The following is a 16325-nucleotide window of genomic DNA, read 5'->3' as shown; positions in this document are numbered from 1 at the left end:
CAAGGAGTTCACTCAAGGAGTTGGAATGAACTCCAATATCTCCAACCTACTCTCACTCCAAATCCAAATGGATTTCCCTGCCAAACACACCCTTAATCAATTGTCCATTACCGTATTTTTACGAATTTTTGAAAAATAAATCGGCGAATTTTGTAAGTAAAGGATCTCACATACAACCAATAAAACAGTGCCACGTCACGTCACGAGGTATAGTTTGTAACTCGATAAGTTAAGTTCTTATATACCATCGCAAAAAAATCTGTAGGCTTTGAGAAAAGGTTAGAGAGGTTCACTTGCGGGGAAGAGGAAGTTAGGGTTTCTGAAGAATCTCCATCTTTGCAACAATTTACCGTAAACAGAAAAGTAAGTGTTTGTTTTTTCTAATCGTCTTCAATCTGTTATAGTTTTTTGCGCTTTTTTTTTTTTATTTATTCTAAATCTATAATTAAGTTTTTGCGATTAAATCAGATCCAACTAAAACGATTCTGAGGCTGCACGAATCCGATTTCTAGGGTTTTATAAACTTCATTGATCGATCTCTACTGTGACAATCTTACCAGTGATGGAGGAAGTAAAACATAAATCTAAGAGAGATGATTCAGAGAGGAAAGAGGATTCAAAGAGAAGTGACCGGGAACGCGAGAGAGAAAGAGAAAAAGAGAGGAATGGAGATAGGCATAGAGATAGGGAGAAGGTTAGAGATCGTGATTTGGAGAAGAAAGAACGAGAAAGAGAGTCTCGGCGGTCTGAGAGAGAGAGGAGTGTCGATGATAAGTACAGGGAGAAACACAGAGATAGAGATTCCAGATATAAGGAAAGGGAGAAGGAGAAGGATCGGGCACGGAGTCGAGAGGACGAGAAAGAAAGGGGGAAGGAGAAATTGAAAGAGAGGGACAAGGAGAGGGAGAAGGACAGAGAAGTTAAAGAAAGAGAGAGAGATCGAGAGGAGAGAGAAAGAGAAAAGGAAAGAGAGAGGGCGGCTAGGGAGAGAGATCGGGAGGAGAGAGACAGAGAAAAGGAAAGAGAGAGGGCGGCTAGGGAGAGAGATCGAGAGGACAGAGAAAGGGAAAAGGAAAGAGAAAGAGAAAGAGAAAGAGAGGCCAGGGATAGGGAGAAAGAGAGGGAGAGAGATAGAGAGAGGGAGCGGGTAAGAGAAAGGGAGAGAGAAAGAGAAAGGGAAGATAAAGAAAGGGCAAGGGAGAGGGAAAAGCGTCGGGAATTGGATAGAGATAACGATAGAGATGGTGATGATGGTAGGGATCGTGATAGGAAGCGGCGAAAGAGAGAGGAAGATAATAGGGAGCGGGATTGGAGCAGCAGGTCGGATAGGCACAGGGATGACAATGATGATAGTAGAAGGAAAAAGAATGTCGAAGATATGGAAAACAAAGAGATGAGAACCCGAGAAGAAGATTTGGAGGAAGAGCAGCGGAAACTTGACGAGGAAATGGATAAGCGGAGGCGGAGAGTTCAAGAATGGCAGGAGTTGAAAAGGAAGAAAGAAGAATCTGATAAAGAAAATCTGGGTGAAGGGAACAATGAAGAACCAAAGTCTGGTAAGAAATGGACCTTAGAAGGAGAATCCGATGATGATGAAGCTGCCCCAGCGATGGAATTGGATGATGGTATGGATGCAGATGGAGATGCTAAGCCTGCTGGTGAAGGTGGAGATGCTATGGTGGTGGATTCTAAGGACGACTCAGCCACAGCAACTGTTCTACAGAATGGAGGTGAAGGTGCAGATTTGGAGGAAGAAATCGATCCGTTAGATGCTTTCATGAATTCTATGGTACTGCCTGAAGTCACAACACTCGACAATGCAGAGAGTACTTCAAAGGCCGTAGATAAAAAATCTGAACTCCTGAAGAAGGATCAGGAAGATGGTCAAAATAACGGGGATCAACCAAGGAAAAGTGTGAACAAGTCTATGGGAAGAATTATCCCTGGTGAGGATTCTGATTCAGATTTCGGAGATCTTGAGAATGATGAAGTGGCATCTGAAGATGAAGACGACAATGCCTTCATGAAAAGGGTGAAGAAGACTAAAGTGGAGAAACTTTCATTAGTCGACCACTCAAAGATACAATACCCTCTGTTCCGTAAAAATTTCTATATTGAAGTTAAGGATATAACAAGAATGACAACCGAGGAGGTTGCTGCATACAGAAAGGAACTTGAATTGAAGATACGTGGGAAGGATGTACCAAAGCCTATTAAAACGTGGATCCAAACAGGATTGACAAGTAAAATGCTGGACACAATAAAGAAACTTGGTTTTGAGAAGCCAATGCCCATCCAAACTCAGGCATTGCCTATAATCATGAGTGGTCGAGACTGCATAGGTATAGCGAAAACCGGCTCAGGTAAAACCCTAGCTTTTGTTTTACCCTTGTTGAGGCATATCAAGGACCAGCCACCTGTGGTCCCTGGAGATGGACCAATTGGGCTTATAATGGCACCTACGAGAGAGCTTGTCCAGCAGATTCACAGTGATATCAAGAAGTTTGCCAAGGTGATGGGTGTTAACTCTGTGCCTGTCTATGGAGGCTCTGGAGTTGCCCAACAGATCAGTGAATTAAAGCGGGGGGCAGAGATTGTTGTCTGTACTCCAGGTAGGATGATAGATATACTTTGTACTAGTAGCGGAAAGATTACAAATCTTCGTAGAGTTACTTATCTGGTTATGGATGAAGCTGATCGAATGTTTGACTTGGGGTTCGAACCTCAGATCACCCGTATTGTTCAAAATACCCGACCAGATCGCCAGACTGTACTTTTCTCTGCCACTTTCCCTCATCAGGTTGTGATGCTGGCACGCAATGTCTTGACCAAGCCCGTGGAGATACAGGTAGGTGGAAGGAGTGTTGTGAACAAGGACATAACCCAATTGGTTGAAATGAGACCAGAAGCTGATAGGTTCTTAAGGTTATTAGAGCTACTCGGAGAATGGTACGAGAAGGGGAAGATTTTGGTGTTTGTTCATTCACAGGAGAAATGTGATTCCTTATTCCGGAATATGCTCAAGCATGGCTACCCTTGTCTATCACTTCATGGTGCTAAGGATCAGACCGATCGTGAGTCCACCATATCTGATTTTAAGAGCAATGTCTGCAATCTGTTGATTGCAACAAGCATTGCTGCTAGGGGTTTAGATGTGAAGGAGCTTGAACTGGTGATCAACTTTGATGTTCCCAACCACTACGAAGACTATGTTCATCGTGTTGGCCGTACAGGTCGAGCTGGCCGGAAAGGCTGTGCAATTACATTTATCTCTGAGGAAGATGCGAGATATGCTCCCGATCTTGTCAAAGCCTTGGAACTATCTGAACAAGCTGTTCCTGAAGATCTGAAAGCTCTTGCTGATGGGTTCATGGCAAAAGTGAATCAGGGACTTGAGCAAGCCCATGGGACTGGTTATGGCGGAAGTGGTTTCAAGTTCAACGAAGAGGAGGATGAAGTTAGGAAAGCTGCCAAGAAAGCCCAAGCAAGAGAATATGGCTTTGAGGAAGATAAATCTGATTCTGATTCTGAAGATGAGGGGATTCGGAAAGCAGGAGGTGACCTCTCACAGCAAGCTGCCCTTGCTCAGGCTGCTGCTATAGCTGCAGCCTCGAAAGCAAGTATGGCTTCGATGCCAGCCCCCGTCTCCGCTTCCCAATTTCTTCCAAATGGAGGAATACCTGTAGCATTGCCTGGTGTCCTTGGTCTATCTATACCGGGCACAGCCACAGTATTACCAGGTGCAGTCCCGCCCATTGCACCTAATGAGGGGGCAGCTCGGGCAGCAGCATTGGCGGCTGCCATGAACTTGCAGCACAACCTTGCAAAGATCCAAGCTGATGCCTTGCCCGAACACTATGAAGCTGAGTTCGAGATCAATGATTTCCCTCAGAATGCTCGGTGGAAGGTGACACACAAGGAAACATTGGGTCCAATCTCAGAATGGACGGGAGCTGCTATTACCACCCGGGGGCAGTATTATCCACCAGGCAAGATTGCAGGACCAGGAGAACGCAAGCTTTACCTGTTCATTGAGGGACCTACTGAATCATCGGTGAAGAAGGCAAAAGTTGAAGTGAAACGTGTTCTGGAGGACATCACAAAACAGGCATTATCACTTCCGGGTGCATCTCAGCCAGGCAAGTACTCTGTTCTATGAGACTTGGTTGCGACCTTACTACTAGACCGGACATCACATTTCTTTTATGGTCTTTGATGGACCATGGATTAAATCTCCTGCTTATTCCTTGTGTTCTCATACATATTTCATTTTCTGTTCTCATTTTGGACATCTATTATGTAGCCTACCGTGTTTCACTGGGGTTAATTACATCTGGGTTTAGGTGCTTCTCAGCTTTAATAGATTGCATATAACACCACCTAAGATACTCCTTTTTTTTACTTTTAACTTGAACAAATTATTCTTATAATGTAATGGAACAACAAATTTGAGATGCTTTTAATGCCTGTTAAAAAAAGAGGAGAACACGTGTGAAATTATGGGCTGATAGTACATCAGCCTGGGTGGTTAAGAAAATTATGGAAGTGAATTTTTGTACACCATTATGAATACTCTTGTTTCATTGCCACTTTTTGATTTCAGTAGTTTGTTTGGTTCTGTACAACTCTTCAAGAGTTTGCTTCACTGTGTTCCCCTTTTGATTTTGCTTTTTTTTTTTTTGTTTATCCTTCTCTTTGGCACGAGGAAAACGATCCAAGCTTATGCTAACTTTGCAAGCGAGTCTCTGTACCTTTGCCTGCAGGAGAGGCTTTTGACAAGGTGGGATCCTGTTCCTGTAATTTGCTTCACTTTTTGTTTTACTTGGACTGATAACGTCTTTTCTTTCCCTTCATATTCTTCTTGATTCCAATTTTGGGATCTGATATAATATCTTCTCTGTTTTGTAGGTTTGATTGGGATAACCCAGCAGTCCTTGATTCCTTTAGTTCCAGTTAACTCAAGCTATTAGACTTTGAGAACCCCCCCTCTTCTCTTCCCTCCTATTTTTTCTTTTGGTTCTCTCTAGAACTTGAGTAGATTTCACTTTAGGTTTCATTCCTTAATGTTGGAGTTTAGATCTCCCTATTGTTAAAGGCAATGCAATAGCCGACCCAAAACTTTGGGATTAGGCGAATATCAATATGCAACCCATTCAATTTTCTCTTGGAAACAGTAGAATCACTACTGAAGCGGCACCTACACAATTTCAGCGCATGTGGTCGTGTGCTCCCCCCTACTCAACAAAATATGCTTGACTTTATGTCTGATCAGTAATGGATACTCCGTTGTGCCCTTCGAATGAGGGGAGGTCAATCATGACTTCTCCCATGTTTCTAAAACTTTCCAAATGTAGGCTCATGCCTGGGTAACCTACAACTGGGTGATCACAGCTGCGGACCAATGTTCTTCCCTGTGACAATTCTCATCTGATCACAACAGCTTGAAAATCCTCATTTGCGAGGCATGTTCCTTCCTATGTTTTCTCATTTTATCCATTTATGTCATTTTTGATCATGATTTGCCCTTTTTAATCGTTAACTTTTACCAGGAATGCACATTCCAATTCTGTGACAATTCTCATCCGATCACAACAGCTTGAAAATCCTCATTTGTGAGGCATGTTCCTTTCTATGTTTTCTCATTTTATCCGTTCACGCCATTTTTGGTCATGATTTACCCTTTTTAATCGTTAACAATTGTTGTTATAATTCTTCTATTTTTTTTCTTCTAAATATTTCCAAATCATCTCAAGTAAATTTTTAATGAGTCATGCTGGAGTGACCTCAACCTGGAACCTCATATCGCACTTCTTGATGCGAAAGTGTATGGAAACCATAGATGCTTTTCATCGAGATCTTTTTGACTCGTATCTTGATGAAAATCATCTATGGTTTCCATACACTTTCACATCAACTAGTGAGAAATGAGGTTCCAGCCTGAGGTAGATTCAACATTATTCATTTTTTATTGCAGTATATGCACATTCCTTGGAGTGAAACTTCTATTTTGATACTATTTTTTGAATGGTTTGACGGTGTTTTTCATAAACTTCCATTTTGGTTTATTTTTACAGCAAGTTTCTCTGTTGAAACTTGAAAATGGTCTTCTGTTTAGGCGGTTCGTTCAATCACTCGAGCAAACATGTCACTTGATCTGCAAAATAGACTAATAAGTTAGTAGTTGAGAATGACTTAGTGGGGGCAATTATTTGTATGCATCCCTTGTGAATGGCCATTTTGGTTTCAATAAGGACTATTTGTCGTAGGATTCATAGTTAATATTATTTATTGGGTGCAAGATATGAACTCATAACGACATTTTTTCTTGAGTGATTGGTGTAGGATTTTTCTATTTTTGGTGAAATCTTAACTAAGCAAACATTTTTATTATTTGTGATAGTTGAAAAGTAAAAGATTTTTTTTATTTTTTTATTTTTATTTTATTTTATTTAAGAGTTGTAAAGATGATACACTAAATATTTTTTTTTTTGAAAAGTAAGATGATACACTAAATATTTAGTCCCACATCAGGTAAATATAAGACTCGTGCTCAAGATGTAATTGTTCTCACTCTCCTACTTGTTCAAGTGTGAGTGAGAAAGAGAGTAGGCCTCATGGGACTGCAACTCATTGTCTTTAGGGTGGGTAGGGGGTGTAAATCTCGGATTTAAGTCTCACGTAAATGCACGTGGAATGTCCACTTTTTTAATTGTTAGAATTAATCTTTGTTGGTTGCTTGGATCCACCAACGTTTAGAAATGGGCTGATTAAAACTAAAACGTCTCTCTATTGTTGGGCTTTAACTATTATAAAAGAGAAGTTTGCCTTATACATAAACCTCTAAAGAATTTGGCATAATCGGTGTGGTGCTATTTAATTTTGGGGTGGCAATAGCTACTCTCAATTGAAAGAGTGAGCCATCATCATGATCATCAACACTTTACCCCAAAGATTGGATCATTCACTTTAACCCTTTGTTTGGATTGAGAGAAATGAAGGGAGAAGAAAAGAAATTCGATTTCTTTCCATCTTGTTTGGTTTAACAGTAGAAAAACTAAGGCAGTGTTTGTTTGCGTTATTTTTCAGTGCTTATTGTTGAAAAAAATTAAATTCAGCACTTTTTGTCAAAATAACGCGTTTGTTTACTTTATATTTTCAGCGCTTCTTGTTGAAAATAAGTGAAAAAAATTCAGCACTATTTTGATGTTGAAAAAAAGTGCTGAAGCGATAAACACTTTGCTTTTTTCGACACGGACAAGTATGCCCTTCGTTTTTTGAGCATGGACAAGTATGCCCTTATTTTTAAAATGATATTACCTCTTATATCCCATGGATAAGTATATAAGCACCTCGCAAATTAATAAATCCACACCATGGCTAAATTATTTTGTCTTATATGAGTTAAATTTTTTGGAATGAGTTGATTTTTGGTGAGGATGATCTCCTCATTAGCATATTAGCACCCCACAAATGAATAAACCTACATCATGGCTAAATTATTTTGTCTTATATAGGTTAAAAGTTTTGTAATAAGTTGATTTTTGATGAAGATGATCTCTACAATGAGGAGATCATCCTCACTAAAAATCAACACATCCTGAAACTTCTAACCCTATCAAAACAAGTTCAAGAATTGTAAATCATCCTTTTAAAAAAATATACATATATATTTTTGACGAGTTAGAAGTTTTAAAATGGACTGATTTTTTGTGAGGATGATCTCTAGATTATTCTCACTAAAAATGTGCTCATTCCAAAAACTTTAACCCATATAAAACAAAAACAAAAAATTGGCTATGGTGTGGGTTGTCTTTATTAATTCATAAGGTGCTTTTATAATTACACATCCTTTATTTCTATCGAAAATTATTCATCTAAAATTAAGTTATTTTAATGTTGATATCAAATTTGGGTGACTTGTATGACACTATTATTTTTAATTTGAAATTTGTGGGCTTTTATAAATATAAATTATTATTTATAAATTGAAGATTTGAGTATTATTTATTATTTAAAAATGAATTATATTTTGATTTTATAAGAAATAATATATTTTATTGTGTTTGATAAGAAATAGGCATTTGAAATATGCAAATAATGTATAATATGATTGTAAGGGTAACAAAGACAATTTACCAGCTTCAACAATGTGTAACATATATGATTCAACATCTAAACAAACAACTTTTTCAGCACTTAAATTCAACGCTTATAAGTTTCAGCGCTTAATGCCATTCAGCACTTATTTTTTTCAGTTTAACAAACAGCACCTAAGTCTGAAAAGAAGAAAGGGTAGAGTCATAACTTTTAGTGTTCTTATTAGTCATGTAAATTTCTTTTCTCGCCAACTGTATCGGATTTCTACTGAAGTCCAGTGCCACAATGGGCATGTACATGAGGGCCTGTGTCTAGGTCATGGGGAGCGCTTGCCTGAGCTGGGCATCTAGGGAAGCCATGCACGTTTAATTGGGCTTTTATAACAGGCTCCACCAACCCTTAAGGGTCATTATGCTTGGTTTAAGTCCAGCCATGTAGCATGGCTCGAGATTGTTGCTTATAAAAGAGTTTTTGGGAGCTTCTGGAGATCATTGAAATGAGTTAAGTCGATTTGAGCATAAAAACATCTCAGCAATGCTATGTCCCATCGACGTATTTAAACAAGAATGGCTCTTCAAGCACCAATCAGATTGGGGTTTGAATCATCCAAATCATCTTGGCCTCAGTAGGCATTAAGACAAGACGAAAAACCTAGTTTGAAAACCATGGTCAGTGGCACGTCGTATTCAAGCAAGATGATATTTATTGTGTAACACAAATATATATTTTGTTTGGAAAATAACATGGGGAGAACTGCAACCTACAAATATGGGGTATTGCCCTGTAAAAGTCGATAACAAGGTAACTCAAGACCCCTCTCACATTACACACACAGCTCATCAATCAATAATAAATGAGGCAAATAGAAAATGAAGCAGATAGAGCCTCTACATGGTCAAGTCCAAACTCAAATGAACGGTGGCAACCTGCAAATCCATCATCCATTTTTACTGAGTCAAAAAATATCTGATGAAGCAAATGTGTTACCAAATTGATCTCCCACGCAATGTTAGTTAAAACTTACACGCCCAAATTTGCTATTGCATATATCTATCTATAAATGTACATACCATAAATTATGGTCCCTTTCAAGGCATGCCAGATGCCTATCTTTTGAAAGACTACAAAGGAGTTACGACTAAAAATTAGAAATAGTACACATCTGAAGAGTGAATACCATAGTTGTCACTATCTAAACTATTCTAGTCCAAGATGAACAAAAAGCTTAGTTTAACTTGTAAATACAAGTGAGTAGAAGGTAAGCCTTTGGAGCTCAATCTTTCATACCAAGCTTTATGTTTTGAACTTTCACAGATAGTTGTAGTTTCTGTTCCTCAATGTCTTTCAAGACTGTCAGCAGGTTTGCTCGATACACTTCACACTTCCGATTTGCCCGGTCCAACTGCCTAGATAATTCATGAATTTTCTTGTCTTTCTCATCCTACATAAAAAATGGTAAATATGAACTGTTAGTCATACAGATAAAACAAGCCAGATAATAAATCGATAGATCCCTTTAGACAGAATTGAATGAAGGAAAAGGATTCCCTCAGCAGACCCCAAATTTTGGGGATAAGGCTTTGATGATGATCATGATACATATAAAGATTATCCGATGCATTTGTGTGGACAATTGTCCACACAAAATATTAATCAACCAAACCAACATGAGACAATAAGGGCAGTTTCAGCAGATAGAAATCGAAACAAGAGGAATAATACTAGTCACCGAATTGTAGAAAATGATCACTCGAGATTATCAAAGCTATCGTGATTGTAACCAACAGGCATGTAGCAATTCTATATTAACAAAAAAAGGTCCTCCCAAGCGCAGAACTGTCTAGAAACCATAGTGTTCTAGATATTGGAGTGGCTATGTTAAAACTAGGAATAACTGGGTGGATGAATTCTCATTCTTCACACCATCCTTCGATGAAAAGTATGGGATCTCAATCTGATTTGTCAATCCCATATATATATGTGAATTGGATGAAGTATGTGATACACCATGGATCATGGATCGATGATCCAAAACAGTAGTATCATACACTGAATCATAAAAGTCCAATATAATAGATATCCACTGATCGTAGTATCATACACTGAATCATAAAAGTCCAATATAATAGATATCCACTGATCATTAGACGATCTTTATTTTTGGAAGTAATAGGATTTCATTGGAAAAGAGAAACACAATGCAAAGTAAAACCTAAGATGTCAGATGACCTGCCAGGGGGAACACAAGAAAGATACTCAAAAATCAAAAGTTAATGCCCCTCTCCCCCTCCCAAACCAAGAAATCCCATATAAAATCCAAATCCTAATAAAAGAAAAAAATGGCCTTAATGGAAAATGCCACTTGAACATCAAGGCCTTAATGGAAAGAATAATATCCTGAATATTTTCTTTATTCCCTCCAAACATTTTCCGGTTTTGTTCCTTCCAAATTCCCAACAAAATCAAACAAGAGCAACTTCCAAAGCAGCCATCCTATCGGAGAGCAAACCTCTATGGCATAATTGGTCATCAATCAACTTACACTAAACTGACCAAAATAAGAAACTCCAGAGCAGAACAATGAAGAAATGTTTCATATATTACCCTTTTAGTCTTCCTAACCATAAGGATTCATCCAAGGATAATATAGTCCAAACAGAGAAGCAGCCTTAGAGAGAATCCTAGAACCCCCAAAAAACGAGAGCAGGATAAGATGAACCATGAAATTATTGTTTCAGTCCCATACCCAAAGTCTTCTAACAATTGATGAAGGAATGTTGAGAGATCCAAAGATTCAAGTGAGGATACAAGAAAAAAAATCAATATCTTAATCATTCAAATTTCTCCTGAATCCAAGATTCCAAGAAGGATCCTTTCCCACCCAGATAATAAATCATGCACAATACATATATGAAATGGGGTTATAAGGACTGAAGGACCATCTATCTCTATAGACATGTCAACGTGGCGCCCAAATACACCATTGGGTGCCACGTGTATATAGAGCATGAAATTTTATGAACTCCCAAAAAAACAGAGGATTTAACTAAGAAAACCATGTCCATGCTTCCTTCCCAAAGCCAAAGATCATCATCCTCATGATCAATGGGAGCGCAGGATAAGCAACTAGTGAGGCTAGCAAGCAATTCAACTTTCAATCATTGAATGCTCTCCAGAAGCCCAAATCCCATGACACTACCGAAACATCTCATGCCGTGAAACTATTAATGGGCGCTGATTTTTCTGAAGAAGCTGAACAAGGATAGTTTTCATTTGGGGATGATATGCCACACGAGAAATCTTCCCAGAACCTAACTCTAATCCCTCTCCCCTAACTATAAAAACAACCCTTTTAAAAAAGATGGGGAGGAAAATGAGGATAGCTTTCCAAACCCAAACAATCAAAAGAAGAATGAGCATCACCACTTACCCACCTAAAATCCTTCTCCCATATTTAGCTTGCACAACTCTCCTCCATAAGCTACTCCGATAAGAGCTGTAGAGAGAGTAAAATAGAAGACATGGAATATGATAAGAGCCTGGATCAAACAATTCCTAAAAATCTAAGCTCCTTCTTTCTTTATGGATAAAAGCTCCTTCTTATCATGGAAAGAAAGGAAAAAAATAAATAGAGGACACAGAACATGATAAGAGCATGGATCAAACAATTCCTAAAATCTAAGTTCCTTCTTTCTTTATGGATAAAAGCTCCTTCTTATCATGGAAAGAAAAGAAATAAAATATGCACTCAGCTGCTAAAAAATAAGGTGATCATCAACCATAGGTAGGTTTCTTTAACTTTTTTCCTTATATGAAAAATATGAATATGTGACTGGGCCCATATGTGTGAAACATGCTTTATTTTTGCACGTGATGATGCTATTAAGCTAAAACTTGCCTCATGTGGACCTATGTAAAAAGGACGTAAAACTTTTAGAATTTTGCTAGTCGGACACATATTGACACAGAAATACACCCTGACATGACATCTTAACACCTAAATTAGAATCAGTTTTCACTTTAATAATATCTATAAAAACGACTGTTAAAAGAACATCAGTGCAAGCCATGCGTCCAAAAATAAGTCTGTGAAGATGAGAGATTGAGTCCCACCTCACCTCCCGGTTGATTTTACCTGATATGCCATTTTGTGGGGCCTGGGCATATCTAGAGGGACTATTCCTACTTCCAAAGGGGGTTGGGAAACCCTAGATCATCACACACACACATGCACACGAAATAGAAGTAACCATCTAAACTCCCCTTCCAAATGTCAATAATATGCAAAATTAAATGTACAAGCATGTTGACATACTGGGTTTGCCTAGAACAATTTGTTTCACAACCCTCATTGTAAAATTACAAAGGTGTGCCAGCATTCCACCTAAGGAACCCTCTAAATCACAAACATTAAGGCCTGGCCAAGTGTCAAGTCTTCTCTTTTTTCCTTCTTTCTAGTTCATTCAACATTTTTCTTGTTTTCTTCGATTTCTAATCATAAATCTCAACAAGTTCATATCCAGATCTCTGAAAGGAATGGAAAAACAGACATGTAAGGGAGGAAAACCTTCCAGCCACAGCATCAAGTATAAAAGTCAAGATATTTAATGAGTTCATGAATCTCTTACTTCTAATATGGAAGTAATGAAATTAACATAAGATCAAGCAAATTCCATCTTTCCAACAGATCAAGTGGATCCTAAGTCTCATTTAACAAATCAAGTGGATGCCACCCCATCTGCAACAGATTAAGTAGATTCCACCCAACCAGCAACATAGCAAATACATTTGGAAGTAATTGTCCTTTTTCTGTTTGGAAATGTTTGCATCTATGTTCAGTGGTAAAGAAGACAGAAAATGGCTCACAGAACCTCACCCTAACATTTCCTCTTTAACAATCAGATCGCAACACTAAAACAGCCAATTTACATAGGATATTTTATGCATGTCATTATATAGGGATTTTTTTTTTCATTCAATAGAAAACAAGACATATAAGGATCATGTTTTGCCATTCAAAAGCAAAGGTCATATACTGCGGATTATAGAAGAACCACCCACATAACAGACAACATATTTTTAACAAAAGCCGCAGAATCCATTTCTCAATAAAATTTAGAAAACAGATAAAAATGAAGGGAAAAAAAATCTAGAAATGAAATTTGAAGGAATAGAAACAGATAAAAGAACAAGAGTCAGTAAGAAATATTGATGTACCATCTACTTATCAAAAGAAAAAAAAATTAGAAATATTGAACGATAATTTGCAGAATGAAATACAAGTAATCATTCTAAAACTGCAGTAAAAGAACGGAACTGACCACAGATTGAGGTTGACCCAAACCCCACTGATGATTTTCACAGCTATAAATTCCGCCAGTAACAGTGCCTTCTCGGCTAGTTCCATTGACGATAGGGAGCCTCCCACCATTCTTCTTTGCAAGAGAAACTTTTTTTGCAGCATCTTGTAGACCATCCATTGCCACATTGTAAATATCTATATTTTTTGCTCCTTCATCTACGTACTTAAGGGCTTCATGTCGCAAACTATTGTATCGCACAGTTTGAGATTCTCGATAACTATTCATCAGATCGCTGGGACGTTCTTCCAATACAACCCCACTCTTCGCATTTCTTGTCCACCGTTTCAAAATGTATGGGGATGGGAGGGTAAGAACATTTGTCACTCTAAAGACTGTCAATACATGTCTACAAAGAAGGCCTGAGAACTCAAACATCTGGCAGCTACATGTTGCTTTCATCTCGATAACATTGAATTTAACTATGTAAGCTCTATGATCATCCCCGAATTTGGCTACACGATATGTGGTTATTGGCCCATCATCCTCAACTTTGGTTGCCATGAAAGTAAGAGTCTCGACCAACTCCTCTTGAAATTTCATAAATAACTTTCTTGTGTAAAGATCAGCTGCTTGTTTTTCCATGGGTGATGGGGTCTTCAAAACTGGGGTTGTGTTCATCGTTTCAAAATCCGCTTTCACCTCTTTTTCATACCGACTCTCCAGAGCCTTTTCATACTGCTTAACAAATAGATGCAGAGTGGTCGATGCATTCACATACCCATCAAAGTAAGAGTTCATACTATCACTCTGTTGGGTTATGGACATTTCTGCGAAGAATGTATCCCGGAGGTACACCGGTACCCACTGCCTGCGAGCGACATATATTGATTGAAGCCATTCGTGCTCCCTGAGGTCATACCCATCAATGAGGGACAACCAACATGATTCAAATTCCTCAATTGACTCAGTCAGATTTACGCATTTATGGAACTCTGCTTCGAAATTTGGATATTCAAGATACAGATGAGCCAACTTCTCCTGGCCTTCTTTAAAGATATGCCACTTACAGAAACGATGACGTGTATCTGGGAATACCTGTGTGATGGCAGACCGTATCACCCTATCGTGATCAGTAGTGATTGAGACAGGAGGGCGACCTGACATTGCCATAAGCCATGTCTTAAATAGCCAAATGAATGATGCTTCGGATTCATTCACAAGGAACGCACAACCAAATAACACAGGCTGTCCATGATGATTCACGCCAGTGAAGGGAGCAAAGGGTAGCCTATATCGATTTGACCTGTAGGTCGCATCGAATGTAACTGTGTCTCCAAAGTAAGTGTAATTCATCCTGGCCTTCGGATCAGCCCAGAAGATATTGCTCATACACTGATCCTCATCACCCTGCACAGCATAGAAGAATGCAGGGTTCTCGGCATGCATATGCCTCAAATAGTCCAAAAGGAGTTGGGTGTCTCCTCCAAGGGTCTTTTGACGGCTACTCCTCATGTAATTTCTACAATCTCGCTCAGTGAATCCAACATTGCTAATTCCACCATATTCTTTAATCAAAACGGACATAATCCCACTAGGACCAATCCCAGCCCCTTGCAAGGTATCAATCAACGACTTTGCACTACCCGATACATGCCTGTGAGATCGGAGACAGTGCACCTTATCCGGGGGAACCAACTCATGATTATGTTCTCTTTCGAATCCAGTCACAACCCATTTCCCAGAATCTTGTATCTTTACTGCTAACATGGCTCGACAACCTACTCTAGTAACAGCGCGAGGCCGCTTGACCTTACCATCACTCTCGGGCTTTTCTCTCTCGACGCGAAAGCCTTCCTTGGCACACACAAATGATCTTTGTACGATAGCACCATCCCGCCTTGAACGACGGGACATGCTGACACGAGTACTGAACCCGACACGGCGAGCATAAGAGTTGTAGAAAGACTTGGCGGCCTCTTCTGACTCGAATTCCATCCCCACATATGGTTCAAGATTGGTGTCACCCTCAGGAAAGTATAATTCCCTACCAGCACCACCAGAACTCTCGAACATCTCGTCATCATCGACGGGATGCTCAATGTCCACAGCGTCATCTTCCAACCCCATATCAAATTCGATCACCTCGTTTTCCATGTTCAATGGTTCAAACTCCATCGATGAATAACTAAATATTTTTCCCTCTTTTTTTTTACTAATCGAATAAAAGCACACAATCAAATATAAGACATTATATTTATTTAAATCAAGAAAGAAAGAGAAGAACTAACCATAGATCTATCAACACCACAGAGAAATCCTGCGGACACACTCCACCATATTTTCTGCAACCCAACCTTAAAACTTCAACTTTTCGGGCTCTGTTACAGTATATCACGAACTAACAGAGAGAGAGAGAGAGAGAGAGAGAGAGAGAACGGTGGGAATGTGGAATTTAGGGCAATGATCCAGTATTTGACGAAACCAAAGGTTGAGTCTTCTTTCACCGTGGATTACATGAAGATCTGACGGTTAAAAGAAATTAGGATAATTATTGTGGAAAAATTTATACTTATTTTCTTCGCTTCGCTGTGTGTGTTGGTTACTACTTAGAAGGGTATTTTAGGAAGACCGTCCCTAGCACTCCCGAAATCTTATCAGTTCTTTATAGCACACCATCTCATTATCTAAGAGAATACTTCTTAGTGCAATGCTTGACATGAAAGTGTAAATTCTTTTCATCAGTAAAAAAGCATCTATGTTTCTAACTACTTTCACATCAAAAAGTGTCATATTAGATTCTAGCTTGAGGTCACTGCGCTACCTCTCTCTCTCTCTCTTATATAAGGATTGACATAACATTTTAAGTTAACTTGTGGAATAATTTTTGCAATAACAATCTCTCTGATTGGTGATTTTAAGTATGAC

The 16325-nt window shown here is 38.8% G+C and overlaps 2 protein-coding genes across 6 annotated transcripts; one reads left to right on the top strand and one right to left on the bottom strand.

Moving 5' to 3' along the window:
- The first annotated feature begins 206 nt into the window (after positions 1 to 206).
- LOC147408505 (P-loop containing nucleoside triphosphate hydrolases superfamily protein) lies at positions 207 to 5171 on the top strand. Of its 2 annotated transcripts, none has more exons than XM_086418890.1 (3): positions 207 to 363; positions 469 to 4780; positions 4909 to 5171. In XM_086418890.1, exon 2 carries the CDS (start codon positions 563 to 565, stop codon positions 4157 to 4159), a length of 3597 nt encoding a protein of 1198 aa, XP_086275016.1. In that variant the 5' UTR covers positions 207 to 363; positions 469 to 562; the 3' UTR covers positions 4160 to 4780; positions 4909 to 5171. The 2 variants fall into 2 exon arrangements, with proteins under 2 accessions (XP_086275016.1, XP_086275010.1); XM_086418884.1 differs by having other exon boundaries at positions 216 to 363; positions 561 to 4780.
- A 3935-nt stretch (positions 5172 to 9106) lies between these two features.
- LOC147408504 (protein FAR1-RELATED SEQUENCE 5-like) lies at positions 9107 to 15836 on the bottom strand. Of its 4 annotated transcripts, none has more exons than XM_086418896.1 (3): positions 15689 to 15829; positions 13419 to 15612; positions 9107 to 9538 (listed from the first exon to the last, which is right to left on the bottom strand). In XM_086418896.1, the coding sequence occupies exons 2-3, from the start codon at positions 15573 to 15575 to the stop codon at positions 9371 to 9373; spliced, it is 2325 nt and encodes a 774-aa protein (XP_086275022.1). In that variant the 5' UTR covers positions 15576 to 15612; positions 15689 to 15829; the 3' UTR covers positions 9107 to 9370. The 4 variants fall into 4 exon arrangements, 3 of the variants coding, with proteins under 3 accessions (XP_086275022.1, XP_086275019.1, XP_086275030.1); XR_015170773.1 differs by adding an exon at positions 11528 to 11593 and having other exon boundaries at positions 9401 to 9538; positions 13419 to 15836; XM_086418904.1 differs by adding an exon at positions 11532 to 11593 and having other exon boundaries at positions 9407 to 9538; positions 13419 to 15836.
- Between the last annotated feature and the right edge of the window lie 489 nt (positions 15837 to 16325).

This window comes from Akebia trifoliata, chromosome 2 (assembly GCF_017979445.1).
Source record: "Akebia trifoliata isolate Shusen 1 chromosome 2, ASM1797944v1, whole genome shotgun sequence".
Classification (NCBI taxonomy): domain Eukaryota; kingdom Viridiplantae; phylum Streptophyta; class Magnoliopsida; order Ranunculales; family Lardizabalaceae; genus Akebia; species Akebia trifoliata.
The sequence above is the reverse complement of the archived record's forward strand: the minus strand, read 5'-3'. Positions and strand labels throughout refer to the sequence as shown.

Coding starts and splice junctions, on each gene's coding strand:
- LOC147408504 (XM_086418893.1), bottom strand. CDS start 15,575: ATGGAGTTTGAACCATTGAACATGGAAAACGAGGTGATCGAATTTGAT. Junction 9,539..13,418: donor TGGGTCAACCTCAATCTGTG/GTCAGTTCCGTT, acceptor TTTTTTATGTAG/GATGAGAAAGACAAGAAAAT.